The sequence below is a fragment of the Camelina sativa genome, chromosome 19 (genome assembly GCF_000633955.1).
Source record: "Camelina sativa cultivar DH55 chromosome 19, Cs, whole genome shotgun sequence".
Lineage (NCBI taxonomy): Eukaryota > Viridiplantae > Streptophyta > Magnoliopsida > Brassicales > Brassicaceae > Camelina > Camelina sativa.
In genome coordinates, this window is record NC_025703.1 from 7,263,681 (window position 1) to 7,291,605 (window position 27,925).

At 37.5% G+C, this 27,925-nt stretch overlaps 9 protein-coding genes, 1 non-coding gene and 1 pseudogene across 12 annotated transcripts in view; 4 read left to right on the forward strand and 7 right to left on the reverse strand.

Moving 5' to 3' along the window:
• Positions 1-332, reverse strand: part of LOC104765322 — a 4,220-nt gene extending 3,888 nt beyond the window's left edge. The window contains exon 1 of one of the 2 annotated variants that reach the window (XM_010489015.2): positions 198-332. The gene's annotated coding sequence lies outside the window, so the exon portion shown is untranslated. The remainder of the gene's footprint in view (positions 1-197) is intronic. The other variant, XM_010489017.2, reaches the window with a different exon arrangement.
• LOC104765324 (protein IQ-DOMAIN 1) lies at positions 375-2,582 on the reverse strand. Its single transcript, XM_010489018.2, has 5 exons — positions 2,329-2,582; positions 2,238-2,260; positions 1,313-1,403; positions 882-1,223; positions 375-786 (listed from the first exon to the last, which is right to left on the reverse strand). Exons 1-5 carry the CDS (start codon positions 2,401-2,403, stop codon positions 532-534), a joined length of 786 nt encoding a protein of 261 aa, XP_010487320.1. The 5' UTR covers positions 2,404-2,582; the 3' UTR covers positions 375-531.
• TRNAI-UAU lies at positions 2,855-2,928 on the reverse strand. The gene has a single exon. It is a non-coding gene; the product is annotated as a tRNA-Ile (tRNA).
• LOC104767518 lies at positions 3,943-5,531 on the reverse strand (annotated as a pseudogene).
• On the forward strand, positions 6,192-7,351 carry LOC104765325 (ras-related protein RABA1g-like). Its single transcript, XM_010489019.1, has 2 exons — positions 6,192-6,580; positions 6,748-7,351. Exons 1-2 carry the CDS (start codon positions 6,360-6,362, stop codon positions 7,178-7,180), a joined length of 654 nt encoding a protein of 217 aa, XP_010487321.1. The 5' UTR covers positions 6,192-6,359; the 3' UTR covers positions 7,181-7,351.
• LOC104765326 (probable E3 ubiquitin-protein ligase HIP1) lies at positions 7,381-10,475 on the reverse strand. Its single transcript, XM_010489020.2, has 6 exons — positions 10,367-10,475; positions 8,810-9,557; positions 8,398-8,726; positions 8,200-8,298; positions 7,920-8,081; positions 7,381-7,820 (listed from the first exon to the last, which is right to left on the reverse strand). The coding sequence occupies exons 2-6, from the start codon at positions 9,531-9,533 to the stop codon at positions 7,629-7,631; spliced, it is 1,506 nt and encodes a 501-aa protein (XP_010487322.1). The 5' UTR covers positions 9,534-9,557; positions 10,367-10,475; the 3' UTR covers positions 7,381-7,628.
• On the forward strand, positions 11,823-14,008 carry LOC104765327 (RNA exonuclease 4). The gene is made up of 9 exons (XM_010489021.2): positions 11,823-11,975; positions 12,077-12,164; positions 12,270-12,348; positions 12,677-12,758; positions 12,864-12,972; positions 13,110-13,198; positions 13,275-13,339; positions 13,453-13,531; positions 13,612-14,008. Exons 1-9 carry the CDS (start codon positions 11,883-11,885, stop codon positions 13,774-13,776), a joined length of 849 nt encoding a protein of 282 aa, XP_010487323.1. The 5' UTR covers positions 11,823-11,882; the 3' UTR covers positions 13,777-14,008.
• Positions 14,267-16,613, forward strand: LOC104765328 (reticulon-4-interacting protein 1 homolog, mitochondrial-like). Its single transcript, XM_010489022.2, has 7 exons — positions 14,267-14,630; positions 14,916-15,143; positions 15,265-15,338; positions 15,440-15,599; positions 15,694-15,813; positions 15,929-16,037; positions 16,174-16,613. The coding sequence occupies exons 1-7, from the start codon at positions 14,271-14,273 to the stop codon at positions 16,350-16,352; spliced, it is 1,230 nt and encodes a 409-aa protein (XP_010487324.2). The 5' UTR covers positions 14,267-14,270; the 3' UTR covers positions 16,353-16,613.
• On the forward strand, positions 20,316-23,949 carry LOC104765329 (general transcriptional corepressor trfA-like). 2 transcript variants are annotated; one of them, XM_019241380.1, is made up of 3 exons: positions 20,316-21,510; positions 22,326-23,257; positions 23,324-23,949. In XM_019241380.1, the coding sequence occupies exons 1-3, from the start codon at positions 20,808-20,810 to the stop codon at positions 23,816-23,818; spliced, it is 2,130 nt and encodes a 709-aa protein (XP_019096925.1). In that variant the 5' UTR covers positions 20,316-20,807; the 3' UTR covers positions 23,819-23,949. The 2 variants fall into 2 exon arrangements, with proteins under 2 accessions (XP_019096925.1, XP_019096924.1); XM_019241379.1 differs by lacking the exon at positions 20,316-21,510 and having other exon boundaries at positions 21,697-23,949.
• Positions 24,109-25,684, reverse strand: LOC104765331. The gene is made up of 4 exons (XM_010489024.2): positions 25,264-25,684; positions 24,945-25,169; positions 24,480-24,505; positions 24,109-24,381 (listed from the first exon to the last, which is right to left on the reverse strand). The coding sequence occupies exons 1-4, from the start codon at positions 25,645-25,647 to the stop codon at positions 24,180-24,182; spliced, it is 837 nt and encodes a 278-aa protein (XP_010487326.1). The 5' UTR covers positions 25,648-25,684; the 3' UTR covers positions 24,109-24,179.
• Positions 25,941-27,278, reverse strand: LOC104765332. The gene is made up of 2 exons (XM_010489025.2): positions 26,495-27,278; positions 25,941-26,392 (listed from the first exon to the last, which is right to left on the reverse strand). The coding sequence occupies exons 1-2, from the start codon at positions 27,155-27,157 to the stop codon at positions 26,051-26,053; spliced, it is 1,005 nt and encodes a 334-aa protein (XP_010487327.1). The 5' UTR covers positions 27,158-27,278; the 3' UTR covers positions 25,941-26,050.

Genomic DNA, 27,925 nt, shown 5'->3' on the forward strand with positions numbered 1-27,925 from the left:
AAATTCAAAACCTTTCACGTGAACAAAGATGATTAGGTCGTTTTTTTTTTCTTCTTCTTCTTCTTCCAGAATCAATTGAAATTGCAGCAATATACCAAAAGGTCGATCCAATTTTAACGAAAGATTAATTTAAGCAACCATCAAGAAGAAGGAGATTCAGAATCGGGGAAAAAAAAAGAAAAGAGAATCAAAATTACCTCAACTCTTGGAAGAAAATTAAAGACAGCAGCAAATCAGATGCACGAACGAACCAGCTAAAGCGATCTTAAAATGTTCAGCGACCAGAGAGAGAGAAGACCTGAATGACATTTTTCTATAATTTGGCATCCCTACAATACGTCGTCGTTTCTATAAGATTGAAGCCCAATAGGATAGGCCCAAAAAGAACTTGGTAAATGATTAAAAAAGAGTTTGGCTTTTGTGTGTATACAAAAAAGAAACCACCAATTTTATAGAGAAACAAACCATTAAGAAAGAAATCAAACCAGACAATTTTTTTATATGTAAAAACATAAACCGACTTAATCAAACTCATCCGGAACCAGGCTTTTTGGAATTTTTTACTTCCTTGGTGTTTGGCAAACCCGGTTTAGTGGAGGTCTTTGTCACATTTGGTGATAATTGTTCCGGTTTTTTAGCTGGTTTGATCGGTTTAGTGCTGTGGCATTGAGTCCTAATCTCCCAAGGTCGAGCCGCAATCCACCGTTCTTTCCAACTCCATCCCCAGCTTTCTTTACCTAGGTTAAAGGAAGCTTGACCTAGATACTGTGTAGCATTAGCCCTCCACTGCAAAAACAAGAAAATTTACTTGAGCTACAAGTTATCTAAGTTACAAACCTACCAACGAACCAATGTTAAGGTGAAGTATCAGTTTCATTGACCTGATGAGAGAAAGCATAAGCCATTGCTCGTTCACGCTTCACCGTAGCTTCTTCTTTCTGTTGGATCTTTGCTAGAATCTCCTCCATTGTTTCAGAACCTCCACACCATTCAACTTCTAGCTCTTGAAGCTTGATCTCCAGCTTCAACCGATTCTCCAATCTTTTGTTCTGGAGTCTACCTTGTGTCACCATATACAAACGTCTTTCTCTGATCTGGCTCTGTATATCGCACCAAGTATGCATCACATTGAGTGCAGTCGAAGTTTGGTTACTCAGTTTATGGCCTTGGATCAGCGAGTTAAATCTCCTCGCGCTCATCAAGCTGCATAGTCTTTTCCTCGCCTGCGGATCAGATTCGAAACAAGATTTAAAAAAAAAAAAGAAAGTGAAAATGGTGAATCAGAATTTTCAGATAGTGAAAAAAGACGAACCTTGAATGCTCGAAAAGCCTTTTGAATGCGAATAACAGCGACTTCTGAGGTGAGCGTCGTGGAAGCAGAGCTTGATCCAACCGGTTTGATGTTTCAGAATGTACCTAGAGATAACATCTTTGAAGTCATTTAGGACAAGAAAGGAAATTAATGAAACAGAGTTTATACTAACGTTGCCTCGATTTGGTTTGTTCTTCTTTGGTCCGTTTAGACAGGTGATAGAGCGGAGCAACCATCCCGATCCCATGACAGTAGATTATCAGTATAAAGGCAAGAGATTCTGATCAGGTAGAAGCTAGCAGAACGTTTTATTAAACAAGATTATCACATAATCTGGCTGAATATTTAAACCAGATTTTTGTATATATATATATATATGTTGAAAGAGATATATGAGATTATAATGTGTTCTTTGTTTGAAGGCACAAGAAGGTTTAATGTTGAGTGGTTTATAAGTAAATGAGAGAGAAAGAGAAGAGAAGGAGAGTTGAAGCTTCGCTCTCTCTGTGGTGAATAAGCCCATCTTGGTGACTGACATTTCAACCAATGGAGAAAGGTGTTGTTTGATCTTCTTTTTTTTCAAATTCAAGGTGGGGTTGTTTCTGATCATTTTAATTACTTTAGCCCAAGATTGATGAGATTTACANAGTATGCATCACATTGAGTGCAGTCGAAGTTTGGTTACTCAGTTTATGGCCTTGGATCAGCGAGTTAAATCTCCTCGCGCTCATCAAGCTGCATAGTCTTTTCCTCGCCTGCGGATCAGATTCGAAACAAGATTTAAAAAAAAAAAAGAAAGTGAAAATGGTGAATCAGAATTTTCAGATAGTGAAAAAAGACGAACCTTGAATGCTCGAAAAGCCTTTTGAATGCGAATAACAGCGACTTCTGAGGTGAGCGTCGTGGAAGCAGAGCTTGATCCAACCGGTTTGATGTTTCAGAATGTACCTAGAGATAACATCTTTGAAGTCATTTAGGACAAGAAAGGAAATTAATGAAACAGAGTTTATACTAACGTTGCCTCGATTTGGTTTGTTCTTCTTTGGTCCGTTTAGACAGGTGATAGAGCGGAGCAACCATCCCGATCCCATGACAGTAGATTATCAGTATAAAGGCAAGAGATTCTGATCAGGTAGAAGCTAGCAGAACGTTTTATTAAACAAGATTATCACATAATCTGGCTGAATATTTAAACCAGATTTTTGTATATATATATATATATGTTGAAAGAGATATATGAGATTATAATGTGTTCTTTGTTTGAAGGCACAAGAAGGTTTAATGTTGAGTGGTTTATAAGTAAATGAGAGAGAAAGAGAAGAGAAGGAGAGTTGAAGCTTCGCTCTCTCTGTGGTGAATAAGCCCATCTTGGTGACTGACATTTCAACCAATGGAGAAAGGTGTTGTTTGATCTTCTTTTTTTTCAAATTCAAGGTGGGGTTGTTTCTGATCATTTTAATTACTTTAGCCCAAGATTGATGAGATTTACAGAAACAAAGGATTGATTCGCAAAAGAAAATTAATGAATTTATTCCCCAATATTGGTCCCGGCGGGGCTCGAACCCGCGACCTTCGGCTCATAAGACCAACGCTCTAACCAACTGAGCTACGGGACCAACTTGTAAGATTTGTTCCATACTTTTATTTCTCTGTTTTGTATAATTTTTTCTTATGTATATCAACACTATTCCCTAATTCTTGCATCCAAATAAATTATCAAATTTGAACCTGTATTGTGCTTTTCTCAAGCTCAGAAATATCATGTATATTATATAGTCTTATAGACACAATATGAACTTATTATTTAAGAATGGAAAAATACTTATCACTAAACTCTAGCACGCTATATGATGATCTCACTAACTAAATCACGATCTATATGTGATGATACGACCTTTATTCACATAGAGTTCTATAGACTATATAGGCCTTATATTGACGTTTTAAAAAGGCAAATATCCTTTTATCAGTTTCAAATTTTGTTTGGAAAAAACTACATAGATATATCAAATCGATAAATCCGTATAGTCTCTTGTCTCTCGATTCCATCCAGTTCCAAAAGCTCTTTTATTGGTGGATTATTTCGAGAATACAATTTTCATCATGTGATATTTAGACACCATGACGATTTATGTCTTAAGTGTGTTTCTACATGCATGTTGATCCAACGAACACCGAAAGTATCGGACAGTTCAACATGTAAAATATTGTTTAGTATTTTCATGAGTTTCTCGGACTTTATCAATTTAATATGGACTCTTTTTTTGTTGGTCAATATATATATGTAATGTACTATTTGAATGTTACGAGGTTAAAAACTAGTGTGTAGATTAAATTCTTTGTGACGAAACCACAAAGTCTGTATGTTTTCAAAAGTGCATTTTTTTTTGTAAACTTACTCAATAATAATGCTCCGAAATTTAATCTTAAATGTCACAAATTATTATTATTAGTTCTTTTTTTCACCAAAAGGCCCTTCTTGTCCAACTCCTTACACATCACCCCAAACGTATAACTCCCCTTAGCACATTCTTCTTCGTTTTATTTCGTACAGTCCGTCCCTCCATCTAGATGATCGATCATTCGGGGTTCTCCTCATCTATAGCTTCTTCTCCAGTATTTGTCTTCTTTCATGTATTCTTCAATGTTTAAGCATCAACCAAAGTCAGTATATCCAAAATCACAAGCATGTTATATATGTACCTCTTCACATCTGGTCTCTGGGGTCTAGTGAAACTCAACCGTAAGAAAATGCCAAAAAAAAGAAATCTCAATTTGAGATATACCATGGTATTAGTAGGAATGTTTAGAGGCTTAAAGGGACCGGACCTCTGGTTTAGAAGAGAAGTACGATGAGCCACATCTTGATTATACAGCAAGTACCACTCCTGCTTGACAACCATAACCAGAGGTAATTTGTGAAAGGGAATTTTTTGAAATTAGCAATCTCAACTTGGGATAAGATAATAAAACTTGCCTTTGATTGACCCATGGGAATGTTAGCAGGGTCTAGTCGATCCACATTGTTATGACTAGCCTCCAAGTCCCACTCCTGCTTGACAACCAAAGGCATTAATTATATATTTAATTTACTTTGAAAAGGGTAAGACAGGTGACAAATATATTTAGAAGCAGAGTGAGGTAGAGATGCTTACAGCATATGAATGTTGCGCACTCTTGAGATGCGTGGTGAAATCTTCAAAGCTTTGGCCAGGAAAATCGCATACTGAGCAACTCCAGGGAGATTCATTGGTTTCACTGCACTTTTCCTGAAGAACAAGTCTTGTTGTTTCCTGTTTGTCATCCTTCATATCAACATCATCATCTGCATGTGGAAATCCTAAGAGCATCATTAGTGGTCGTTGCTCTGCGGTTGCTTTACCAAAATTTTGATACATAAAATATTAAAAAGATAAGAGAGAGAAGAGAAATCGTTTCTCAGATTGCTGTGGGAAGAAACGATTCTTATACTGTTTATACACCAGTACACTTATTATTGGTTTATACTTATTTCAATTAAAATACTTTTATTTTTATTTTTTTGAGCAACGCTATTGATGATGGTCTAACTAAACTAGTTGAGAACAACAGCTTTGCTGGTAATTTCAAGTGTGAGAAAGAGAGAGGGGAAAAAGTTAATTTCAAGTGAGAGAGAGAGGGGAAAAAGTTAACACCTGACAGTAAGCTATTCCATAACCACTCTTTAGAAACACCACTAAGAAAGCTAAGCCAGAGCCAGTCGGGAGCTGGAGCTCGTTGAGGATATGCCAAAAGAATTTTGTAGCCCTGATTTTCTAGGTCGTAAAGCGTACGAGCTAACGGTTCTAGTTCCTTAGAATCAGATATGAGCATTATAGTAGCCGGAGCTGGATTCACATCGGTCCACTCCAACAAACCCCTTCCAACGTCTGTTTAAGAAAAAGCAAAGTAACGTTTAATCTAGACTAAACCCTAATATACATAGAGAAGAAAGAAGATAATTTGTTTTATGTAACTAACCGTGGCCATGTTTAAGAGCGATTCCAGTGGAAGAAAGCTTGCGCAGAACGTCATCGTCACCAGGGATCTCTGTTAGGTTGCCAAAGGCAGTGATAAAGAGAGGACCAGAGCAGTAGCGCCATTGGCCAGACTTTTTCAACGCTGATTCTATTCTCCAACTGATCAGAGAAGGATCATGACCATCGGGAATCGGACAGCTGCTGATGTGCCACAACACCATCGTTTTCTCCTCCTCCTTGTGCATCATCTCGTTTTTGTTTGTCATATTCTTCAAAAAATTAGATAAAAAAAATTAGGAAAACGAAACCGCAGTTTAGGATCTCTCTAATGAATCAAACGACATTGATACTACCTTTTAGATCAAAATTACCGAAGAATACCAAGAAAATAGGGTATTAGATTTTAGGCTTATGTTTATGAACAAAAGAAAAAGGTCAATTCTCTCTCATAAATACCAATATATATATATATATATTAGAGAAAACAATATATAAGTATGTATATTTTGTATATTTATATATAATAGTAAAATAAATGTTTTTTAAATAATATATCAAAGTTTTATATATATATTACTGTATTTTCAAAATATTTACAATATTAGTTATTAAATAAATAGGTGTTGAATCTGAAAGAATTATAAGTATGTTATTAACTACAATATTTATTATTAGTGGTAGAAATTAAAAATGTTAGGATATCAAAGACCATACATAAATCCGAATCATTGAATTGGGAAAATGTACTTCAAATACCATTGCGAAAAATCCGACCCGATAATAATTGGATCCGGATCCGACCCGATAATAATTGGATCCGGATCCGACCCGACCCGTACGCAGATCTGCGCAAATTTTCTCATCCATTAAACCTCTCTCTCTCTCTCTCTCTCTCTCTCTCTCTCTCTGTGTCTTCTTCTTCTTGTGCGTTTCATCTCTCTGCCTCCGTCTGTTCCGTCAGTACACGTTTTCTTACCACCCACCGGGGTTAACCTGAAACAAAAGACCTGCTTGCTTCTCTGATCGAAGAAACCCTCTCTTCTCACGCAATGGCGGCGTATAGAGCTGACGATGATTACGATTTCCTCTACAAGGTGGTACTAATCGGTGATTCCGGCGTCGGCAAATCAAACCTTCTCTCTCGATTCACCCGCAACGAGTTCAGCCTCGAGTCTAAATCCACCATCGGTGTCGAATTCGCCACCCGAAGCATTCACGTCGACGAAAAAATCGTCAAGGCTCAGATTTGGGACACCGCCGGTCAGGAGAGGTATAAATAACCATTTCTTACATTCAATTCCCCTAAAAAAAAACGATTACAATTTGATTGATTGTGTTATAACCTAATCGACACATTTGGGGGCTTGTTAGTGAAAAGTTTTCATGTACATATATGTTTGATGATGATCTATCTATTGTGTTTGGTTACTTTTTTAGATACCGAGCAATCACAAGCGCATACTATAGAGGAGCTGTTGGAGCTTTGCTTGTCTATGATGTTACGCGACATGTTACATTTGAGAACGTTGAGAGATGGTTGAAGGAGCTTAGAGACCACACAGAGGCCAACATTGTGATTATGCTTGTTGGTAACAAGGCTGATCTGCGTCACCTAAGAGCTGTTTCTACCGCAGATGCTAAAGCCTTTGCAGAGAGAGAGAACACATTCTTTATGGAGACATCTGCACTCGAAGCATTGAACGTGGAGAATGCTTTCACTGAAGTGCTGTCTCAAATATACCGTGTGGCAAGCAAGAAAGCGTTGGATATTGGAGATGATCCGGCTACGATTCCTAAAGGTCGGAGTATTAATGTTGGGTCTAAGGACGATGTTTCTGATGTCAAGAAGGTCGGATGCTGCTCAAGTTGATCTCTCTCGATCCACAGCCATTTTGTTTCTTAGGAGAAACTATACAGTTTAAATTATCTATGGATGATATATATGCAGATGATAATACACTCCTTTGTGTTTTCCTTTTGGTTGCTTCTTTTGGTGTAAGTTTTTCAGATCCTTATAATGTTTTAAATTATTTCTACAAAATCATATTCGAGAATTGATGAACAAAAATGAAGAATGTAAAAGAAACTTCAGGGGAGCAACCAAAATGTGCAATGAACCAAAGAAGCCTGTACAGTTTTTTTATAGTCACTAAGCCAATCTCAGCTTTTAGACTGTCACCACAAATTATGTGCACAAAAGTACAAATTTACAGAATTTGGGGCTGGAGACTTACCCTGACTCTGTTTCTCTCTCTCTTATAAAACCAATAGATAAAAAAGCACGTCTAAAAAAACCATCTGCGTACGGGTAACCTCTCTTAGTTTGAATCCGCAGTAACCTCTTCTCCTATACTACTTAACCGTAGCTTCTTCTTCTTCTCCATGACCAGTGCCTCTGATTTACAGATTGGGCACACGTTCTTGATAACCAACCACTTCTGCAAACATTCTGTGTGGTACTCGTGCTTGCAATCTAGCGTTGCAATCTTATCTTGGTGTTTGTAGTTTTCCTGTCAATTGACCATTATTAAGAAAAGATAATTTTACTACTAATAAGAGTCTAAGTGAACTTTGACTGTTTGCATAAGCTTGGGGGATGCAGTCCTTACCTGGCATATTGTGCAAGAATCGCTTTCTAGATCGGTAGATGGAGCTTCTTCCAGGTTGATTCTGGTCGCTAATGAGGTTTTTCTTTTCAGAAGATCTTTAACATCTTCTTCCGACAAGCCAGTCTTCACAGTTCCAATCTGGTCGCTCAAAGCAAGAAGCTCCTGCACCATCGAGGTTTTGAATGTCATCAGATAAGGCACACCACCGTGAATTCATTAAATAGCTATATGGTGAAAGAGTAACGTGGACCATTTGAATTATGTGGTCTAAAAGACTAACCTCATATGACATGTCCTCTATATCTAAGCGCATGGCTTGATGATCATCGACATAATCATCATCATTGTAGAACTCGCCCGCCTCCCAAAGTGCAACTTCCTAAACATATCAACATAGAAAAAGCCATTATTGGAAAGTGAACACTCTTTTGAACAAACTGACTATAGAAGATGAACAATGTGATCAAGAGGATAGTACATCTGTGGGAATTGCTCTTAGGTGAGGAAAACCATGGTGCCTTAGTATTGCTCCAGGTACATAATCTTCTCGAGGATGTTGTTGGTTTATCCTGAATCCGGTTGATTGAACGGGTCCCATGTGAGTGTATGAAGTAGCATGCATAGTTTCAGTGTATGAGGCTGAAGGCATGTGGGGGTATACAATGGGAGGAGGAGGTACCGGGTGATTGCTAATATAGTGGTTCCTTGGGTATACAGATGGTGGTGTGGGGTTTCTGCTACTAGATGTTTCATGGTATCTTGGGAAGCAGACATTACCAGAGTCTATGGATCCAGGAACAACGTTACCTAAAAGATCATTCAAGAAGAAGAATAAATTTTTCAAGAAATTGCAAAATGACAAATTTAAATGCTGCAAATAAGGATAGTACCAGGCATATAAGGTGCAGGGGGTGCTTGGGACCAATGCGAAGACGATCCATCAGATCTGCTGCTATTACAGTGTTGTTCATACCAGGTTGAGCCAGGAGGTAGAAAAGGATGAGCTGCATAGTTTCCTTGAATGAAGTTGTTATGACCATGAGAGAGAAGTGGATCCATTGTAGCTGCTCCTGCTATGTTCCTCACACTTCCCTGATCTAGTGGTTGAGGATAACTACCAAACTGTGGGAATGAGATAGGTGCTGCCTCCTGTGAATTTAATTGAGGGAAAGAACACGGAGCTGCTAATGGATACTGAGAATTTCCAGGCATTCCTTCAGAACTCTTTCTTTTGTATCCCTGATCCATAAAATGGGGATTTCTCTCATGTTCAGCGGAAGTAGCTCCAACGACTGCACCATAACTTCCAGGAGACAACATATAACTCGGTGGAGCTTCATAGTTCACGTAAGGGGGATAGAAATTTGGTGCGGTTGACATGGCAGAACCAAGATTTGAAGCACGTTGAAGATGGTACTGCTGGGGAGGCCCGTAGAACATTGAGTTGTTGTCATAAGGTTCTTGCAGAGAAGGAGCTTCTAAATGAGGAACAATGTTCACGGGTGGGTTATCTGGATACAGAAAGTTAGTTCCAATGCATGGTTCAGGATGACCGAGAAAGATTTGAGAATGCTGCTCCATGTCTAAACCAGTCATCATATTTCTTCGTCTCATATTTTGCTTCGTCGCAGAAACCCCCTGGTAGTTGAAATTTAACAAAGATCAGCAAACAGTAGAGCGAAAGAACAAGTAAAAAAATTCACCCACAAAGACAGCAAAGACCCCGATGTTATTACACCGCAAGCTCATTCTAGCTAAGTGCTTTTCAAACAAGCACATTGAACATTCAAGCATCAACGGATACATTGCAGACTTATGAAACTTAAGCTGTATAAATCAAACCCAATTCAGAAAGCAAGAATAAATGCCTTGTTCAAAACCCAAACATAAACAAAGTAAATCTCCCAACCAATGATTTCCACAGCAAAACCAAACATTCTTGTGACAAAAACACAAGTCTTATTATATTAAATATGAATTTAAGAAGGAAACAAGACAAAGCCACCTTGCCAGACATGCCTAACAAAAATCAGATCAAACCCAATTTCACAACCAAAAAAATAAAAAACAAGAAATTATAGGAAGGAAGTAGGGAATATATATCATGAGATTTATATAAATCAGCTCCTGACCTTTGCTAGCATCAAGATTGAAGAAACAAAGCTTCGAAAACAATTCAGCAAAAAAAAAAAAAAAAAACACACGCACACTTGAATTTTCGTATAATCGGAAGCTACCGAAGCCTGTAGCACAAGCACAGAGGGTTACAAACTACTATTAAACAACCAACCAACCTAGACGATCAAAAGAGATTAAACCCAAATCTCAACCCAATAAACAATGCAATTCATCAGGAGCTAATCAGCAAAAACAATTAACCAACAAAAAAAACTCAGAATCAAAAAGCTAAAAAAAAATCGTGATGATGATCATAAGAGATAAAGTACCTGATTAATCAGGGAGAGGGAGAGATCCAACAACAAGGACGAGCGAGAGAGAGAAGATGAAAGATGAAAGATGAAAGATGATGAAGACGTCGGTTTTTCTTAGTTTCTAATTTATTTTCCTCACACGGTGACGGATGGTTATATTTATTTTTTCCTCTTTCTTCTCTCTTTTCTTTTATTTTTTTTATTATTCTCTTAGGATTTATCTTTCCTTTTTTTCATTTTTAATTAATTTTAGTATTTTACTACCTTTTTTTTTTGTTTCATTGGTTTCTTCTTCTCTTTGAGAGGTTTCTGACAGCAATTTTTTTGTATACAGTATAAGTTAAAAAATCAATATCCCTAAACATGAGAACGACGTCGTATTTTTAACTAATAATCTCTTTAATTTCTCATTTAATAAATTACCCACTTTAAATAACAGGATCGCTTTTGTCTTGTATACCAAAGCATGCCCAATTGAATCTAACAAGAAAACAAGCATGTCACTGGCATATCCTTTTTAACTAATGAAGAAGATATGCTTTCTACTCTAACCAACCACTTTTGTTATACAAAAAATCTCTACCTCGTTTAATTTTTATCAACAAATATACATAGAACGATTTCCAAAAAAAAAAAAAAAAAAAAAAGGNAAAAAAAAAAAAAAAAAAAAAAGGGACAACGTTGACAAACAGAACAAGTTAAACAGAGAGCTAAAGAACTAATGCAATAAATTAGTGATATGATTAATGTGGAACAACAGAACAAAACAGTGAGTTATGTAAGAATAATTACACTTTTCTAATTTCCAATGTACTGTAATTAGTGCTCGACCACATCTCAACTCAACACGTGGTTATCTCGACAGTTTAAGAGAGAACACTAACATATCAGTTAAGTTTTTTTTTCACATAAACGTTAAAATGTGATCTTTCGCGTCAATCCATCAGAAAGCTGTACGTTTTCTTACACAAGTTAATAGTATCTCTTCCATGCATGTGTCATGAATTTTTTTTTTTTTGGTGTGTGTCGGAAGTCGGAACAGAACAATTGAATGAATCCGATGATGCAAGTAACATATGATGCGAATATTTATTTACACGGGAGGTGCTTCTGCTTTCCCATGTGCTAGTTTTTTTTGTTGGTTGAACCACCAAGTCACCTAATTACGCCCCAATTAATCATTTCCGTCTCTGTTTATGTTAAGCAAGGACATTACTACTATAAGAATACATCCATATCTTATCTTAGCTTTAAAAACAACAAAAAAAAAAAATACAATAATTGAATACTTGTGTAAAAAAAAAAATACAATAATTGAATACATGTATGATTTTTTATCATACCAAAAAGTTAGTCAAACAAAAATTATTATAGTATTTCTAACGTGATGAAAATCGTATTATTTGGTTTAGAACGAAACGGCAACGTTTTGGAAGGGTCTTAAACCGAGTTCTCTCTTAAACCTTATTCTGGAATCTTGAGCCGCGCTTCTCAACAAATTTTCCAAACGACCGGGGCTGAACTAAAAAAGATGAGTTCTTCTGATCTGAAGAGAAAGCAGAAGACGAAGAAGACAAATACAAAACCTGTTCAAATAAACCCTAATTGGTCACTCCTCCAACAAGTTAGTCTCTGTTTCTTTCTCTTACATTTCTCCCTCTTTCTCCAGATTTTTTTCTTTGTTCAGCCATTGAACTTTTTGGTTTCTGTCTATCGTGCTTGCAGAAGCTGAAATCTGATTCTCATGGAAACAAGGGCAACACTCGAAAATCGTTTAGTAATGATAGCCCAGATAATACCAGCTCCATATTAGGTACCATTCAACCTAAAGATTCGAACTTGAGGTTTGGGGTTTAGGGTTTAAATACCATGTTTTTTTGGTTTCTTAGTTGTTCTAACTTACGCAGCAAACTTGCAGGGAAGCGGAAAGAGAGACCCGATTCGGAGGTTGATGTTCCTAAGATTGATCCCTTAACTCCTGTTAACGACGATTCGAGGTGGGTCATGACGACTAACTAGCTAAGATATATATAGACAATGTTATTTCACTACACCATATGAGCTTTACATTGTTAGGGGTTTTGTTGAATTGTTGGTTTCTTTAGGTTCTCGGACTATCTTGTACATAACTTTTGGTTATAAGCTATATAATCTTGCTCTTCTTTTCATTTTTGTGAATGCTGATCATTGTGGAATTGGCTTTGAGTTGTTTAGATAGTAAAAGAATGTTGAGAAATTGCTATAAGCAACAAAAAAAGGATCTTGCTAGTAGATGTTTATTTCTTTGAGCAATATGTATATCAAATCTCACCAACATGTGGATAGTTTGACAGATGAAGTGGCTATGGACTGTGAAATGGTTGGTGTCAGTCAAGGAACCAAAAGTGCTCTTGGACGAGTTACCTTGGTACACATCTCATAATGTCTTTCCCATTTTCCATATTCTTGAGGTGTATATCTCTCTCTTCTTCTACGTGAAGGTCACTGATTGTTTCACCATCTTAATTGACAGGTTAACAAATGGGGAAATGTTCTATACGATGAGTTTGTCCGTCCAGTGGAACGTGTTGTTGACTTTCGTACACATATTAGTGGAATTAGACCTCGAGATTTGAGAAAAGGTTCGTTTTGCTTTCAACATTTTGTAATATTTTTCTTCAATCTGTCAAAATTCTTGATCTTTGCTCCAAATGGATTGAATTTTCTACTAAACAGTTTGGAACGTTGATCTTAATTTAGCATTTTTTTTTAACCTCAGCCAAAGATTTCTGCGTTGCTCAGACCAAAGTAGCGGAGTTGATAAAGGGAAAGATTCTAGTGGGACACGCCTTGCACAACGATCTCAAGGTCTGTAGGTTTCACAAATCTAGAATCTGGTTACAATACCAATACAAAGTTTTAACAGAAGTAAACTTTGTTACAGGCTTTGCTGCTAACACACCCCAAACAGGACATAAGGGACACAGCTGAGTATCAGCCCTTTCTCAAGTACTCACACTCATACCCCTCTCTTTTATCTAGTTGATACTTGTCACACTTTTGCTTTCCCAAACTTCAAACCTTTGGATTGTAACCTAATGAATCTGTAATCTTCCAAACAGGGGCAAACCAAGAAAGTCGTTGAAACATCTCACATCTGAAATTCTAGGAGCTGACATCCAAAATGGAGAGCACTGCCCTGTAAGTATATACATCTGAATATAAACAAACATCTTCACGTTTTGCATCTGCAAATATTTATCTCTCTTATTTAACTGCAGATTGATGATGCACGAGCAGCTATGATGCTTTACCAGAAGCACAGAAAAGAGTGGGAGAAAAATGTGAAAGACCAGACGCGGATGTGGCTGAAACAAAAGAAGCGTAAGCCTAAGAAGAAAGTAAAACAAGGGAACGCTTCCACCAATGACAGTCCACTTGTTTGAATCAATCAGCGAGAGCAAAAACATGACTAAAGAGAAACCAAGAATCGCTGAAAAGTTTTGGACTTTTGGTCGTCTTCCTTTCTTTTGATTGTTCTCAGCAACAGGCGCACCAAATGTACTACTATCTTGTTGTGTACAAGTAACAAGTTCATCACAATGTTATACCATAATGATATTAGATCATGTAATACATTTTTGGAGGTTCTTAAGTTATATTGTTCAGATTTGTATACCCGTTTACGTTCTCCGGTTTGGTTGTCCGTTTCCGGTTGGGTTTGTTGAAATCAAAATCTCTACTCTCAATCTCACATCACAAGTACCACTTAACCCGGGGCCAGTTGAAGAATAATAGTTTCGTTTCGGTGTAAGCAATTGAAGAACTACCGATTAATCTGGTAAAATCGGTTCGGTTTTGGAATAAACCGGTTAATTAATTAAAATCACAGGTTGGTTGCATGTACAGTCAAGAAAACAAACCCGCTCTGCGGACGCAAATGCTGCCACGTCTTAGATTTCCGTTTCTGTGTAAACAAGAAAACCTAAAAAATAGAAGCAAGCAGATTCTCGCATCAACGAAGAAGAAGAAGACGACGAGTAAATTGGTTTCCATAGACGACGGAGAAATGCGAGTGATGAGATCATTGCGCAGTAATTCCGGTGCTGGATTTGTTTTCGGGCCGGCGAGGTTAAGCTCTCTCCGGAGCGTCTTTACCGGCTGCCGTGCTGTGATGTTGCCTCGCTTTGGCGGTCCGGAGGTTTTCGAGCTCCGGGAGAATGTTCCGGTGCCGAATCTCAATCCGAACGAGGTTCTTGTTCGAGCGAAAGCTGTCTCCGTCAATCCTCTTGATTGCAGAGTGAGTGTGTTATCTGCTTGATCCGTTTTTGATTTCATCTGATTAGTTGGCATTAAGATATATAATCGAAGATTTCCTTAATTAGAAATTAAGATTGGTGTGATCGGCTCAGCTTGTGGATCTCTTGCATATGCTCTAGGAGTTTAAATTCGTATGAAATGGAAGATTTAATAGGAGAAGCTTGAGGTGGTGTAGATGTCTCCCATTGATGATAATATTTAAACGAAGAGTAGTGATATTGATATTTACAATCATTCAGCTGATGAGGTATGCTGTTGATTTCAGATACGAGCTGGATATGGACGTTCTGTATTCGAGCCGCATCTACCTATTATAGTTGGACGCGATATCAGTGGTGAAGTTGCAGCAATTGGGAATTCAGTTAAGTCATTAAAAGTTGGACAAGAAGTTTTTGGTGCATTGCATCCTACAGCGTTGAGAGGTACTTATGCTGACTATGGAATTCTTTCGGAGGAAGAACTCACTGAAAAGCCATCGTCAGTTTCTCATGTGGTAAGTGGGAAGATCTAGATACCCTTGAATCTCCCTATCTTTGCTTTTTTTTTTCCCATTGATTGTATGTCTTTTATTAGCTATATGTCTTTTAAGCTATTCTTTTGTTTGTCTCTTGTAGGAAGCAAGTGCCATTCCTTTTGCAGCGTTGACTGCTTGGCGTGCTTTGAAGAGTAATGCTCGGATAACTGAAGGGTATGTTATTGTCTGTATGGTGGCAATAAGCTGATACTAATTCACTTTTACTTGTACTATTGTGGACTCGACATCATTTCTTACAATGTGTCTCTTTGCAGACAAAGACTATTAGTTTTTGGAGGAGGAGGAGCAGTAGGGTTTTCTGCAATCCAGCTTGCAGTAGCCTCTGGGTGTCATGTGACAGCCTCTTGTGTGGGTCAGACGAAAGACAGAATACTGGAAGCTGGTGCCGAGCAAGCTGTTGACTACACAGCCGAGGTAGTTACATGAGTTGTTTAGTTATCTGTTCGTCCAAAGCAGAGCCATGATGATCTTATTCTGACTCCTGAACCTGGACCTGCTTCATTTACAGGACATTGAGTTGGCGGTAAAAGGAAAATTTGATGCTGTCTTGGATACTATTGGTGGGCCTGAAACAGAGAGAATAGGCATTAACTTCTTGAGGAAGGGTGGAAGCTATATGACTCTCCAGGTATATATAATTCTTCTGTTTTTGCTTTACAAGCTGCAGCTACCTTGGTTGCTTAGGTTTTGGATCTTGTTTAACATAAATGGTTTTTTAAATCTATTGCATTTATCTTTCGAAGGGTGAGGCTGCAGCGTTGACTGATAAATACGGTTTTGTGGTTGGGCTTCCACTCGCAACTTCACTCTTGATGAAGAAGAAGATACAATATCAGTATTCTCATGGAATAGGTATATGATAGATCCTGAATTACTCTCTTTTATTTTGAAGCAACTATTCTGGTGATAAGACATGTCTCCTTGAGTGGGAAAGAAAAGGTTAATGTGATAATATCTGACTGTGATGAATTTATAAATAAAAATACAGACTATTGGTGGACGTATATGAGGGCTGATCCTGAAGGTCTAGCCGAGATTCAGCGGTTAGTTGGAGCGGGAAAGCTAAAGATACCTGTGGAGAAAACATTTGCAATAACCGATGTTGTAGCAGCTCATGAAGCCAAGGAAAAGAAGCAGATTCCTGGTAAGGTGGTTCTAGAGTTCTGAATTATATATACATAGTAGCAGCAATAATAACACCTGCATAGTTCTCTAGCAGTTGTTCTTTCTAAAATTTACACGCAGAGAAAAACAAATGTTTTTTGCGTCTGGAGTTTTCTGTAAATGAGATCTATCAGGCTTAGATTCAGATCAAGAACTTGAAGTTTCTGTATAGACTTTCCAAAAGGGTTCGTTTTTTATTGGGACTTCGTGTCGCAACTTGCAGTAAAACCAAAAGTAATGAGAATTGTTTAGAAAGATTTTGTTGTTGTTGTTGTTGTTGTCATCTATTGTTTGAAATCATACAACATACTACATACAACAAAAAGTAGTTACAATAAACAAAACAATCACATTTTGATGCTCTTCTAGATTATTGAAGGGTGGTTTTGAAAATAAATTGAAACTGTTACTTACAACAATTGGAACAGAAACGTAGACTTAAATCCGAGATCTAATAATAAGTTGATAAGGTATAACTATGCACTATAAGGTAACGTATATGTGACCTCAATTAAATAAGACATAGATAATTGCCAAATGTGTCACACCATGCCAAGGTTGATCACAAGATCGAACAAATCCCACAAAATCAAAATCCAACCTCGTTTGCAAGTAGCATTCTTTGTTTATTAGTAGTACTTGATTTAAAGTAGGTCTTAATTCTTAAAGATCCTAACAAGTAACAAGTAATAATTTATTAGTTAAAGAAAAGGTGTCGAAGTGACATTAAAAGCATAACATGCAGTTAAACTAACTTTAATAAATGTATGTTTTGTCTAGTTCTCGTCCTTTAATGGGTCTCTCTCTAGTCAAACTAATCTCTTCTCTGCCAGATCAACCAAACAACTAAATCCTTTTAACGCGCCATGATACGCGTGTCGTTCACAGCCTTCTCACCTGACCTAAGTAAAGTAGTGGGACAAGAACCTTCTCTTTCTTTCCAAGTCTTTCAAACTTTTTTCTTTTTTTTCTTTTTTTTCTTTTTTTCTCTGGTAAATGTTATTGCCAAATCTTCGAAAACGATAGATACCTTCTTCGGTTCTTTAATTTCTTCTATATACCTACAGCAAAGAACATACTATATCTACATGCTTATTATTTTTGGGGGACCAATGAGCACATGTGTCTATATATCATCATATTAATTGTCAGTAAAATCACGTAGACACCTTTCCATCTATGTAATCAATTTGGCATTTATTATAAATTATCATTCTATCAAACAATGTTGATGCTTATGAAAAAGGGGATTGTTACATCTTATACCAGAGTCAATCATAGTAACATATATTTGAATCTAAATTTTTGTAGGATTTTTTTCCATTACATAATTTCTACATAGGGAAACAAAAATTAATTAAATGGCCGAACGAAAAATGGATTTAGTACTTGCTATATATGGGGGTTTGTAGAAGAAGTAGTAGAGTATTATTATTAGTCTAGTTGAAAGATTAATAAATAAAAAGTAGGAAGCGTTAGATTAAAAGCATGTTAATGCAAATGTAAAGTGGTCCTCTTTATTATTATTAGTACTCTTTTATTAGGTCTGGTGGTCAAACTCTTTTTCTTCTTCTCTGTACGACTGCCACATCATAAAACCTATCTTCAATTCCTTATTATTGTGACCGTTACTTCCCGGTTCACGCGCGTTTTTTCTTACCCGCGTGATTTTTATTCACGCCATTACCTTCTTTTGTTATTTATATATGAAAAATTATTGAGTTCATTCATCCTCGATTAATTAACCAATCAAAATACAACAAAACGCCATATTATATCATATTTATAAAATAAATCAAAATTAAAATAAAAAGATAAAACAAATTTAGAAAACAAATTATGTAGATTTGTAAATAAGGAAATTATGTCGGTTTGGTTTATAAAAGAATGATTAGAGTGTAGTTTTTATAATTAAACAAAATTATATGTCGGTTTGGGTTTACAAAATAGTGATTTGGTTTAGATTTTACAATTAAACAAAATTATATGTCGTTTGAGTTTACAAAATAGTTGTTAGGGTTTAGATTTTATAATTAAACAAAATTATATGTCGGTTTAGGTTTACAAAAGAGTGGTTAATGTTTAGGGTTTAGACTTTATAATTAAATAAAATTATATGTCGGTTTGGGTTTACAAAAGAGTGGTTAGGGTTTATAGTTTAGATTTTACAATCAAAAAAATTTATATGTCGGTTTGGGTTTATAAAATAGTGGTTAGGGTTTAGATTTTATAATTAAAGAAAATTATATGTCGGTTTGGATTTATTAAAAAGTGGTTAGGGTTTAGATTTTACAATTAAACAAAATTGTATTTCAATTTGGGTTTATAAAGAAGTGGTTAGGATTTAAATTATACAATTAAACAAAATTATATCTCGGTTTGGGTTTATAAAAATGTAATTTGGATTTAGATGTTATAATTAAAAACTATAATATAATGTTTATAATTAAAATTGAATTATAAACAGATTTTGTTTTTTTAATTAATAATTTGTTTCATTAAATAAGAGGGGTGAAAAGAATTGTCCTTTATATATGTAAATGGATCCACCTAAATTTGATTTTAAAAAAAAAGATAAATTGAATGATTATTTTAGGGTGTTTTTTTTAAGTATAAAAGTGAAAGCGTAAATTTTTAATATCAAGAAGTTTTAGATTTTTATTGTTCAAAAGTTTTAGATATTTGATGCTTACAAAGTTTTGAATTAGAAGATATTTTAAATTTGAATTTGATAGTTTTTTTACTAATCGGTCTAAGTAAAACGTGTATGTATTCCTAGATCAGTGAAAAAGAGTCAAACTGTGCAAGTTCGAGAATCTCAATAAAAACAGAATTTGGTATTTGTACCTATCGACAAAATGCAACACAAAATTTTCGAATAATATGAAACATACTATTTGCTATGAGGCTGATCTATCCATCTGAAAATTTTAATTCCATGGCTTCTAAATTGTAAATTGTATGGTTAGTTAAGAGTAGAATAGTCATGTCTCTAATAATTTGGTCATACTCACATTCGGAACAACATAAATGATAATGAAGCTAGTAGGTCGGACTCCTTTAAGTGCTTCAAAAAGCGACACGACGTCCCTTGGTTTTCATGCACAAGAAAATGAAAAAAGAAGTAAAAGTGAGAATATCACGAGCTTAAAACCTCAAAGCTAATACTAACCTAAGCTTGAATGTAACCTTTACAAAAATGGTTATAATTAAAATAAGAAAAAGAACAACGGCCATGTCGAATCATTACCCTATCTCACGGTACTCCGATCACGTGCAAGCTTTGGCTTCTCTACTATTCTATGGTGCTTTTATATTTTTATTACTACTAAATAAGTTTTTAACTTTTATTTAATTTTATTATCAATATTATCTCTGTGCTATATTTCTCTTCGACCGTTTTTAGCCCAAACCATGTGACGATTTCCGGTATACTGTTTTATCATTATGAAAAAAGGAAAATGAATTAAAGCTATGTCCCCCTTAATTGGGTTTATTCTTTTTAAAAGAATAAATAAGTTCAATCTCTCCATAAAGCTTGTTCTTTGTGGTTTTTGGCTATACTAAAAACTTGAAATGATCAGTAAATAAAAACCTCATCCATAAAATGATTATAATTTCAAACATAAACACAACCAGAACAGTAGATTCTAAAATATCTTATAGGAGATCTGAACACTTGACTTTACTAATTCATTTTGAATTTTATGTTATATACTACAAATTATACACAATTTTGTGTATAGCATCATCCACTTGTCGTCATAAATTACCATTCCAAGATTCCTCCAATCTCTACATGCATATAAGTCCAATAAAAATCTTAGCCACGAGAAAAAGAATCCAAAAACTGTTGAATTTCACAATCTTTTTCCAAATGAAAGAAATACTCCACAAAAGTTTGTGTTTTTATTTCCACCAAAAAAAAGATCCAAAAGCTAAAAAAAAGAAAGAAAAGGAAAGAGAGATTACAAAAACAATACAAGCAAAATATACAAGAGACATGCGTGTCTGAGTGTTTGTGTTTTTGGGAAAGCCAATACCTTTAGGCTTTAGTGTGCACACACACATGTGTGTATCCCACAGAGTGTACGAACCCCCCCTTTTCTTGTTCTTTTTTTTTAACTCATTTCACTCTCATCATGGGCCACCCCTTACTCCTTACTACACACACTCTCTTTCACTATCCACAACAATTACCCAATTCACCCCTTCCTCCTTATCAACCACACATGACATAAACCAAACCCATTACCATCATTGGCATTACCTAAAAGAAAAAAAATGTCTAAATTGAGATTTGTATTAGTCAATCCAATAGATTAGATTTAGGAAGAAGGAATCTTACTCCTCCTAAGTCCTAACCAGATCGAGGGCTGTTTTAGTAAATTCTCAAAGGATCCCTAACTCTCTCGATTCCGTTACACTCTCTCAAAACCAAAAAAATTTAATCTATCTATGGCTTTTTTTTTTTCGAGTATTAACAGCAGCAGCAACAACAACAACAATGCTTCTTCTTCTTCTTCTTCAACCGATCTATTCATTTGTTTCACATCTCGTTTCTCTTCTTCTTCTTCCATGCGTCTCTCTTCTAAATCCATCCATAGTCCAGCTCGTTCCGCTTGTCTCACCACTTCTCTCAGCCGTCGTCTCCGTACCAGCGGTAGTTTGAAGAACGCTTCAGCTGGAGTTTTGAACTCTCCGATGTTTGGTGCTAATAATAGTGGAGGAGGACGCAAGAGATCTGGATCTGGTTACGAGAATAGCAACAATAACAACAACAACAACAACAACATAGAGCCGTCGTCTCCTAAGGTTACGTGTATTGGTCAGGTTAGGGTGAAGACTAGGAAGCATGTCAAGAAGAAGATGAGAGCTAGATCTAGGAGGAAAGGAGGCGAGACTAGTTTCAGAAGATCGGCTGATCAAAACGACGGTGGTAGTGGTAGCGGTAGTGGTGGTGGATGTCGTTTTGATGCCACTGAGAATCGCTGGGTTCATCTTCCGGTGACTATATGTGAGTCGTTGAGATCGTTTGGTTCCGAGCTCAACTGTTTCTTCCCGTGTAGATCTTCGTGTATGGAGAACAGTCATGGTGATATGAGGCTGCGAGTTGAGAGTAACAACGAAGGTTGCGGCGGCGGAGGGGGAAAGTCGTGTGGTGCGGTGTTTACGAGGTGGTTTGTGGCGGTGGAGGAGACGTCGTCGGGAGGGAAGAGAAGAGAGATTGAGCTTGTTGTTGGTGGAGAAGACGAAGTTGAGGAAGATAGACGGAGTAGTCGTCGGAGACATGTGTTCGAAGGGCTTGATTTGAGTGAGATTGAGATGAAGACGGAGAAGNTTCTTCTTCTTCTTCTTCAACCGATCTATTCATTTGTTTCACATCTCGTTTCTCTTCTTCTTCTTCCATGCGTCTCTCTTCTAAATCCATCCATAGTCCAGCTCGTTCCGCTTGTCTCACCACTTCTCTCAGCCGTCGTCTCCGTACCAGCGGTAGTTTGAAGAACGCTTCAGCTGGAGTTTTGAACTCTCCGATGTTTGGTGCTAATAATAGTGGAGGAGGACGCAAGAGATCTGGATCTGGTTACGAGAATAGCAACAATAACAACAACAACAACAACAACATAGAGCCGTCGTCTCCTAAGGTTACGTGTATTGGTCAGGTTAGGGTGAAGACTAGGAAGCATGTCAAGAAGAAGATGAGAGCTAGATCTAGGAGGAAAGGAGGCGAGACTAGTTTCAGAAGATCGGCTGATCAAAACGACGGTGGTAGTGGTAGCGGTAGTGGTGGTGGATGTCGTTTTGATGCCACTGAGAATCGCTGGGTTCATCTTCCGGTGACTATATGTGAGTCGTTGAGATCGTTTGGTTCCGAGCTCAACTGTTTCTTCCCGTGTAGATCTTCGTGTATGGAGAACAGTCATGGTGATATGAGGCTGCGAGTTGAGAGTAACAACGAAGGTTGCGGCGGCGGAGGGGGAAAGTCGTGTGGTGCGGTGTTTACGAGGTGGTTTGTGGCGGTGGAGGAGACGTCGTCGGGAGGGAAGAGAAGAGAGATTGAGCTTGTTGTTGGTGGAGAAGACGAAGTTGAGGAAGATAGACGGAGTAGTCGTCGGAGACATGTGTTCGAAGGGCTTGATTTGAGTGAGATTGAGATGAAGACGGAGAAGAAAGATAGAGGAGAAGTTGGACGGATAAGTATATGTTCTCCGCCTAAGAACGCTTTGCTGTTGATGCGGTGTAGATCCGATCCGGTTAAGGTGGCGGCGTTAGCTAACCGGGTTCGAGAAAGACAGTTGTCGTTAAACGACGGCGTATACAGAGGAGGAGTAGAAGAGGAGGAAGATGATGAGAGAAGACGAAGGTTTGAGCTGGAGATTGAAGATAAGAAACGGATCGACTTGTGTGACAAATGGATCTCTGGGGAAACTAATGTCGAGAGAGAAGAAGAAGTTACAGTCGTTGAAGCTGAAGCAGAAGCAGAAGCAGAGGTGGTTCCTCTGGTTTCAAATCCAGTTACAGAGGAAGAAGAAAGAGTCCAAGTTCTTGAAGATTCGATTGTGGAAGCACAAGAAGAAGAAGAAGGTTCAAAAAGCTTGGAGGTTGATTCGTATGAGGAAGAAGAAATCGAAGCTACGATATTGAAGAACATTGAAGACGATATTAGAAACGCCATAGAAGAAGAAGAGGAGCACATGGCTGAGATGGCTGATGAGGAAGAATTAGCTGCGGTGGCTGAGGTTGACGAGGAGGAAGAAGAAGAAAGCAAAGAGGTTGCTTCTGTAACAACACAAAACGAGGAAAGATCCGAACAAGGAAACAGAGAACCCGACCCGAGTCCAGAAGNCAAGAAGAAGATGAGAGCTAGATCTAGGAGGAAAGGAGGCGAGACTAGTTTCAGAAGATCGGCTGATCAAAACGACGGTGGTAGTGGTAGCGGTAGTGGTGGTGGATGTCGTTTTGATGCCACTGAGAATCGCTGGGTTCATCTTCCGGTGACTATATGTGAGTCGTTGANCTCGAAGGAGACTTGGGTTTGCAGTACAGATTTCGTCAGATGTTTACCGGGAAGACCTCCGGCTAAGAAGATACCACCAGAAGCTGCCGGAGATAATAATAATAATCATCATCATCATCAACCCAAGAAGCGAATTATCACAGCCGTTGATTCCAACGCTTCTTCTCGCCGGCGTTCTATCGATAAACCACCGTTACACCTACAGCCGCCACGGTCATCTTGTTCATACCCAGCAGCTCCGCCGATAATAACGGCGGCTGCGGCGGTTGGTGAGCAGAAGGTAGCCGGAGCTAATAAGGCGTACGAGCCACCAGTGCTGCCACGTTGTAAATCGGAACCTAGGAAGTCAGCGTCAAAGCTTGCGCCGGAAGCTTGTTTCTGGAAAAATAGGAAGCTGGAGCCACATCCTCAGGCAAGCGTCGGAGTCGGCGCCGCCGGAGTAGGGTTCTAGGAGCAGGGGGTGGACGTGAGTTGGGAATAAAGAAAACTATTTGGGTGTAATAGTAATTTCGAAATACTATAAGTCCTTTGTTTGTAAATTTTGTTTTGTTTAGTCATAATTCATTTCTTTCACTGTGCCAATGTTTTTTCATGAAAATCTGTATCCGTTTTTTGTCCGTTAGTCTAATGTCTCACTCTCCTCCTCTGGTCGATAAAGTCCCATCGAAACTAACAACAACTAACGCTTCCCAACAAACAAGTAGATAGATAGTTTACAATCAATTCAAAAGAGAAAAAAAAAAAAAAAAACCCAATTTATACATGAATTATTATTATTACATGTTTCATAAGTACAAATACAAAAGACTGGATCAATCACCGGAACTTTGATCATCGTTGCTTTTATTTACTTCACTGTTGTCTACTGATGAGTCTCCAGGCTGTGTTGTTGTAGCCTTCATGTCTTCATCGGACTCTTCATTGAAGGCTAACTGACCAGAGTAAAGGAGAAGTCCAAACGCGTTGAGACCAAAAACAAATGTTGCTAGATAGCATATACCGTTGATGATAGTCCTGCAAGAAAATGAAGAGTTAGTTTGGTCTAAGAAGTTGCGGAGTTTGGCTTGAGATAATGAATATAGAGAAAGGGGTAAGATAAAGCTTATATGTACCTTACGGTTACTGTGATTTGCCTAATCTGCAATACATAGAAGATAAGCTTTTAGAGAAGTTTAAGGTTTCGGACAAAAGAATGAATGTGTATAGCTAATAGCCTAATAGCTGTAGCTAGTTGTACATAGAATTCAGAAACCATGGAATGGGCAGATTCTTTTTATACACAGCAATGATCAAAAGTGTTTTAGTGAAAGAAGTCTAAGAATGGGTCATTCCCATAATGAACTTAAGCTAGTTGCAGAATGAATTCAGAAATCATGGACAAGATTGGGACCTTTGCATAATGAATATCACAGTAATGGGCATTTACAGTTATGGAGGAGGCCATAATGATACTTGGGACACAAGGTAGTTACTAATACTTAGCCAAAGCAAAGATAGAGACAGAGAAACAGTAAACGTCGACACAAGCAATGAATGAACGAGATCAAAAGGGAAGAGAGAGAACTGAAGAAACGAACCGAGAAGTTATCAGAGATAGTCTGGCGGTTGAGTCCTGATTCAACGGTAACAGTGAATTTGTAAAGAATGAGAGCGATGACTCCTGCTGATATCGCACCAAGAAACGCTTGAGCCGCCGATGGAGTTGAACTACCACCACCTTCTATCGGAGTTGAACCCAACGCTTTCAAATTAGCCATTGCCTCTTCCTTCAACGATTTCTTTGCTCCGGTAGATCTAAATGTCTACAATTCCAACACCAAAAATCAACTCACAATCCCCAATTTATTAATTGATCAAATCGATTGGTTAATTCGAGAGGAGAATTGTAAAGCTTACCAGTTCTTTGGAGCGTCTAGCGCGCCGTCGAACCGAGCGGATGAGGAAGACAGTGATGGCACCGGTTAGAAGCACACTGGTGGCTAACTGGAGAGGAGTAGGGTCATCGGAAGTGGCGAAAATGGAGTTGGTAGACGAAAACGGAGAAGATGACGGCGGAGGAAGCTCGATTGGACCATCTTCCTCAACCTCCTCCGCCACATCGGCTATTTTTTTAACGGCGGTTACCCGGATTCTATCGGGTCGGATCCTGGTAAAAGCGGATACTGGAGAGATGATGGATTCCGGTAGGCGGTAGAGAGAGATAAGACGCGTCGGACGGAGACGGTGAGGGAGAGAGAAGGGAGAAGTGAAGAGACACTGGTGGCTCTGCAACACTAACATTTTCTATTTTCTTAGCCGTCGAAAGCATTTTTTTTTAATCTCACCATTAACGTCTTCTTCAAATATCCTCAGTTCAAAGCCTCTTTCTCGTTTAGAAGGTTACGACCCTCTCTATGTGAATCAGAAGGTCTAATATTATCATTATACTACAAACAAAACTAGTGTCTGTCTACCAAAATGTCATCTAGTTTCACTTGATTCTATATCATATAAATTATTACTTCAATTTGCTTTTGCCCTCAAATCACAAAACCCATTGTTATGTTTATTTTTCCTTCTTGTAGGTGAACTGATAAATGAATGAATTTTTTAACAAAAGGGAACAAAAGAATGAGATTCAGAAGTGAAGTGTTCTATATATATTAGAAGCATTTTGTTGTGATAGAGAATAATGTTATCAATATCAGCATTCTTGTCGAACATTACTTGCGACGGTTCGAGCCCAAAACTTGATTTGAGCTTTCATGTCTCTACTTGAATCCTTTGGAACCCAAACCGGGATCGGCTGTCCCACCACCGCTGCGGCTCGTGGCCGTGGGTCTCTCCTCTGTTTTTGTTCTTCTTGCTTCTTTTCTGAATCAATGTCCAAATCCTTCAACATCATAATCTCTTTCGTATCGATGCTGCTTAACGTTTTACGCAGCGTTTTGGGGTTTGGGGTTTTTTGTGATTTGACGACCAGTTCTTGAATAGCGTCTTCTGATCTTGAGTTTCTCGGTGGCCTATGCCTTGGAATGCTTGAAACCTGCACAAAGTTTCGAAACTTTTCTGATCAAATTCAAAAGTCTCAACAACAACAATGATTCAATCAAATCATCCAAGTAATAATGAAAAAAAGAGAGATCACCTTTGGAGTGTTCTGTTTTGTTGGAGTAAATCCAGAAGAAGAAGAAGAAGAAGAAGAAGAGCTAGCGATGGCTTCACGGATCAAGAATCCCATTCTTGAATCATCAACCTCCTGATCTTGAAACTCATTTCCATCGTCTTCTCTTCCTATGTAACTCGGCAATGTCTGAGTTCTCTGCAAACTCCCTCCCATCGAACAACACTGGACACTATTACTAGAACTACTACCTGTTCTGTTTCTTCTCGAACTGTCTTTTATTCCCTTTTCTCGAATCATAGGTTCCTTCTTCTTCAAGTAAGTTCTTCGTTCTTGAACCCTAATCTTCTCAGAGAACTGTCTCCTCATCTTCTTTATCTTCTCAGGCTCGCCTGCACCTTCTTTTTTCTCAATACACGGCGGTGGAACAGAGTCTTCCCCAGTGGAAGCTTTTAAAAGCTTGTTCTCCGAATCCGAATCTCCAATTTTCGAAACTTCGGGTTTGGGACAAGTGGAGGAAGAAGAAGAAGAAGGTGAAGGAGAAAAAGGGTAAGGATCTGAATGACAGTACCTCAAGATCCTTGATCTTCTGTCAAGTAAGTTGTCAAAGAACCAGAAATCTTCGAGAAGATCATCAATGGCTTCGATTTGTTCTAATTCTTGATGATCATTCGAACCAGAATCCATGTTTTTAGTTCAGACAAGAGATAACAAAAAGAGATAAGTATGAGTTCTTGTTTCTTCTTCTTCTTCTTTTGTTCGGTTTGTATTTGAAGCATAGATTCTGGAGACTTATTAAGAGGTGCCCATGTGGGCAACCATTCAGCACTTATTTTTAGTTTTTTTTTACATTATTTTTCAATGTTTTTATGTGGAGTCAATGTTTTTTGTTTTGGTACAAAAAAATAAAAGAAGAAAATATGAGTAAAATAGAAAGGGAAATAAATTTTAGAACTTTTCCTTAATTATAAGATTCTTTCATTTTTCAATTATTCTGAATTTTGGAATCAATATATTTTAACTTCTAGGGAAATATTTTTGACTCCACTTATTATAAAATTGCAGTGATACAAAAACATCTTGTTGTATATATATATAAACCAAATATATTTTTGGAAAAGAATAACCCAATAATTAAGTATTGTTAAGTGGATAACTAAACTAAAATTATATAAACAAATCAAGAGGATTTCTGGCAACAACTAAGAAAAATAAGGTTTTCAACAAAAGATATGATTGCTAAGAAACGGCATAATAAGCCCTGTCATGACAGTCAACATGCCATGTGATTCTTAAACTAACATGTAACAAATTGGGTTTTCTATAGTATAAAATAATATTATTATGTTATCCATCGCCTCCTACGCGACAGCTAAGAATTATAGTAACCTAATAAATACAAAGATATTGGTGATAATATCATAAAATACATGTAATGTAAAAGCAATAACTCTC

What these genes read in the sequence shown, in the direction of transcription:
- LOC104765324 (XM_010489018.2), bottom strand. Translation starts at nt 2,403, where the DNA reads ATGGGATCGGGATGGTTGCTCCGCTCTATCACCTGTCTAAACGGACCA. An exon ending in CATTCTGAAACATCAAACCG is followed by an intron (nt 1,404 to 2,237) that starts GTTGGATCAAGC and finishes TACATTCTGAAA; the next exon opens with CATCAAACCGGTTGGATCAA. An exon ending in AGGCTTTTCGAGCATTCAAG is followed by an intron (nt 1,224 to 1,312) that starts GTTCGTCTTTTT and finishes TCTGATCCGCAG; the next exon opens with GCGAGGAAAAGACTATGCAG.
- LOC104765325 (XM_010489019.1), top strand. Translation starts at nt 6,360, where the DNA reads ATGGCGGCGTATAGAGCTGACGATGATTACGATTTCCTCTACAAGGTG. An exon ending in GACACCGCCGGTCAGGAGAG is followed by an intron (nt 6,581 to 6,747) that starts GTATAAATAACC and finishes TTACTTTTTTAG; the next exon opens with ATACCGAGCAATCACAAGCG.
- LOC104765326 (XM_010489020.2), bottom strand. Translation starts at nt 9,533, where the DNA reads ATGAGACGAAGAAATATGATGACTGGTTTAGACATGGAGCAGCATTCT. An exon ending in TAGAGGACATGTCATATGAG is followed by an intron (nt 8,082 to 8,199) that starts GTTAGTCTTTTA and finishes TCGATGGTGCAG; the next exon opens with GAGCTTCTTGCTTTGAGCGA. An exon ending in ATTCTTGCACAATATGCCAG is followed by an intron (nt 7,821 to 7,919) that starts GTAAGGACTGCA and finishes GTCAATTGACAG; the next exon opens with GAAAACTACAAACACCAAGA.
- LOC104765327 (XM_010489021.2), top strand. Translation starts at nt 11,883, where the DNA reads ATGAGTTCTTCTGATCTGAAGAGAAAGCAGAAGACGAAGAAGACAAAT. An exon ending in ACCTCGAGATTTGAGAAAAG is followed by an intron (nt 12,973 to 13,109) that starts GTTCGTTTTGCT and finishes TTTTAACCTCAG; the next exon opens with CCAAAGATTTCTGCGTTGCT. An exon ending in AAAATGGAGAGCACTGCCCT is followed by an intron (nt 13,532 to 13,611) that starts GTAAGTATATAC and finishes ATTTAACTGCAG; the next exon opens with ATTGATGATGCACGAGCAGC.
- LOC104765328 (XM_010489022.2), top strand. Translation starts at nt 14,271, where the DNA reads ATGCTGCCACGTCTTAGATTTCCGTTTCTGTGTAAACAAGAAAACCTA. An exon ending in AATGCTCGGATAACTGAAGG is followed by an intron (nt 15,339 to 15,439) that starts GTATGTTATTGT and finishes GTCTCTTTGCAG; the next exon opens with ACAAAGACTATTAGTTTTTG. An exon ending in TCAGTATTCTCATGGAATAG is followed by an intron (nt 16,038 to 16,173) that starts GTATATGATAGA and finishes ATAAAAATACAG; the next exon opens with ACTATTGGTGGACGTATATG.
- LOC104765331 (XM_010489024.2), bottom strand. Translation starts at nt 25,647, where the DNA reads ATGTTAGTGTTGCAGAGCCACCAGTGTCTCTTCACTTCTCCCTTCTCT. An exon ending in CTAGACGCTCCAAAGAACTG is followed by an intron (nt 25,170 to 25,263) that starts GTAAGCTTTACA and finishes TTGGAATTGTAG; the next exon opens with ACATTTAGATCTACCGGAGC. An exon ending in CAAATCACAGTAACCGTAAG is followed by an intron (nt 24,382 to 24,479) that starts GTACATATAAGC and finishes ATTTTCTTGCAG; the next exon opens with GACTATCATCAACGGTATAT.
- LOC104765332 (XM_010489025.2), bottom strand. Translation starts at nt 27,157, where the DNA reads ATGGATTCTGGTTCGAATGATCATCAAGAATTAGAACAAATCGAAGCC. An exon ending in CAAAACAGAACACTCCAAAG is followed by an intron (nt 26,393 to 26,494) that starts GTGATCTCTCTT and finishes AACTTTGTGCAG; the next exon opens with GTTTCAAGCATTCCAAGGCA.